The sequence below is a fragment of the Nestor notabilis genome, unplaced genomic scaffold (assembly GCF_000696875.1).
Source record: "Nestor notabilis isolate BGI_N333 unplaced genomic scaffold, ASM69687v1 scaffold23372, whole genome shotgun sequence".
NCBI classification, from domain to species: domain Eukaryota; kingdom Metazoa; phylum Chordata; class Aves; order Psittaciformes; family Psittacidae; genus Nestor; species Nestor notabilis.
In genome coordinates this window covers 2,198-4,410 of record NW_009919024.1, presented here as the reverse complement: position 1 = coordinate 4,410, position 2,213 = coordinate 2,198, and the positions used below count along the sequence as shown (strand labels likewise).

The window sequence follows — 2,213 nt, the reverse complement described above, 5'->3', positions numbered from 1 at the left end:
CAGCCCTGCTGAGGGCAAGGCAGCTCTGGGAAGCCTCTGCCTCCTGGCTTTGCTTGGCCAGAGGGGAAATGGTGTCTTCCCACTGTGCAGGGATAAGGTGAGGATTAGGAATAGCACAGAACAGGGGGGACAGTTGCAGTGGGAAGATGGGCCCAGACTGACCCACGTCATTTTGAATCAGGTCAGGTGCAGCGCATCCCAAGGACGGGCATTGCCTCCTGGGGAGGAAGCAGGAAAGCTCCTGGCTACGTCAGCCCCTGCTGCCCTGGCCATGGATCTGGGTGCAGAAAAGGCCCCGAGGCAGCTCGGGGTTTTTGGGGGAGGGGAGGATGTGTTATCCATCCTGGTGCAGGAGGATAGCATCCCAAATTCACCACCCTGCAGCAGTACATGCTTCTGTACTCACAGCCTCTGAAGCAGACTTACTGAGTTTGCTGGGAAAACCCACTCAAGTGGCTGCCAGGCTGGTCAGTTGTGGCAGGCTCTGACTCGCAGCAAGGTTTTGGTTTACCACGATGCATCCTTGGTGGCACTGAGAGCCCTGGGGTGATGGCCGGGGGATGAGTGGGGACCACGTACAGCTGCAGATGGACCATCAGGGGAGCCCCTGGCTGGTGTGAGGACTGGGGGCCTGCAACCAGCTTTGCTGGGACGGTTGGTGCTGAGCAGCTGGGATCTGGAGGAGGGAGCTGCCATTTTCAGGTGGTTACTTTTAGAAGCAGAAGTGCAGGGTAAAATCTGCTCCAAATGTTGCTGAATCTGGAGCCAAATCTCTTGGCGGCTCTGCGGTGCTGGGGATCAGCTTGCTATGAGGGGTTTATTTCCCTTTGAGCATCCTGCGTGGCTTCAGGTTAGTGAGCGGTGGCAGCCCAGTGAGTGCACCCGATAGCCTGATGATGGGCACTTCCACCTTGAGAAGTGTCCCAGGTACCAGCTGAGGGTTCTGGGGACAGGCTGGGGTGATGCTGAGGTCTCTGTATCCCTGTTCCCTGCTGCAGGAACCTGTGAGGCTGCGGCTGTGAGTGCTTATCCCTTCTCCATCATCCCTGCCTGCCGCCGGACACCGCGCAGCCATGACGACCTCGGCGCTGCGCCGGCAGGTGAAGAACATCGTGCACAACTACTCAGAGGCAGAGATCAAGGTGCGGGAGGCCACCTCCAATGATCCCTGGGGACCCCCCAGCTCTCTGATGTCAGAGATTGCCGACCTCACCTTCAACACCGTGGCCTTCGCCGAGGTCATGGGCATGATCTGGCGGCGGCTGAATGACAGCGGCAAGAACTGGCGTCACGTCTACAAAGCCCTCACCCTCCTGGACTACCTCATCAAAACCGGCTCGGAGAAGGTGACCCACCAGTGCCGGGAGAACCTTTACACCATCCAGACGCTGAAGGACTTCCAGTACGTGGATCGTGACGGCAAGGACCAGGGCATCAACATCCGGGAGAAGGTGAAGCAGGTGATGGCGCTGCTGAAGGACGAGGAGCGGCGGAAGCAGGAGCGGGCACACGCGCTGCAGACCAAGGAGCGCATGGCCCTCGAGGGCATGGGCAGCGGCAGCCACCAGGTCGCCTATGGCCGCCGTGCATCACCCTATGGCGACGACTACGGCCGGGCGCGGGGCTCACCCTCCTCCTTTAACTGTGAGTGTTGCTGGGGTGGGTGTCCCAGTGCGTTTTGGTTTGCACCAGCCTGGTGCCCATCCCTCCTCTTCACCTTTTGGGGTGGGGGTGGTGGTGAAGCCCATCTCCATCCTGTGCCATTGGCAGAGGTTTGGCTGTGCCAGTGCTGAACGCAGCAGTGGTGGCAGCTGGTTGTGTCTTGAGCCTTAAAACCATGGCTTGTTCATGGTAGGGAGCTCTAATGTGGGGCTACCTCCCCTGGGGAAGCCACGCTGTGGAGCTGCAGGCGTTGGGATAGGGGCCAGGAGGAGGCTGCTGATGTGCTCCCCAGTATACCCCAGTCCTGATGCCACTCCTTCCCCTTTTCCTCCTTTATCTTCCAGCATCATCCTCGTCCCCACGGTTCGCCTCTGACCTGGAGCAAGCGAGGCCCCAGACGACGGGTGAGGAGGAGCTGCAGCTACAGCTTGCGCTGGCCATGAGTCGGGAGGAGGCAGAGAAGGTAGGATGGCTCTGCCTGCCCTGGCACACAGAGGATGGGCATTTCCCAGCACCTTGCCTTGTCTGTGGGCATGGTGGGTTGTTTCCCT

At 59.8% G+C, this 2,213-nt stretch overlaps 1 protein-coding gene across 1 annotated transcript in view; it reads left to right on the top strand.

Moving 5' to 3' along the window:
* Positions 1 to 1,073: 1,073 nt before the first annotated feature.
* EPN3 (epsin 3) overlaps positions 1,074 to 2,213 on the top strand; it is a gene marked incomplete at its 3' end in the record, with an annotated part of 3,327 nt that continues 2,187 nt past the window's right edge. The window contains exons 1-2 of the mRNA XM_010010039.1: positions 1,074 to 1,644; positions 2,007 to 2,125. Of these exons, the coding sequence (XP_010008341.1) occupies positions 1,074 to 1,644; positions 2,007 to 2,125 (690 nt within the window). The remainder of the gene's footprint in view (positions 1,645 to 2,006; positions 2,126 to 2,213) is intronic.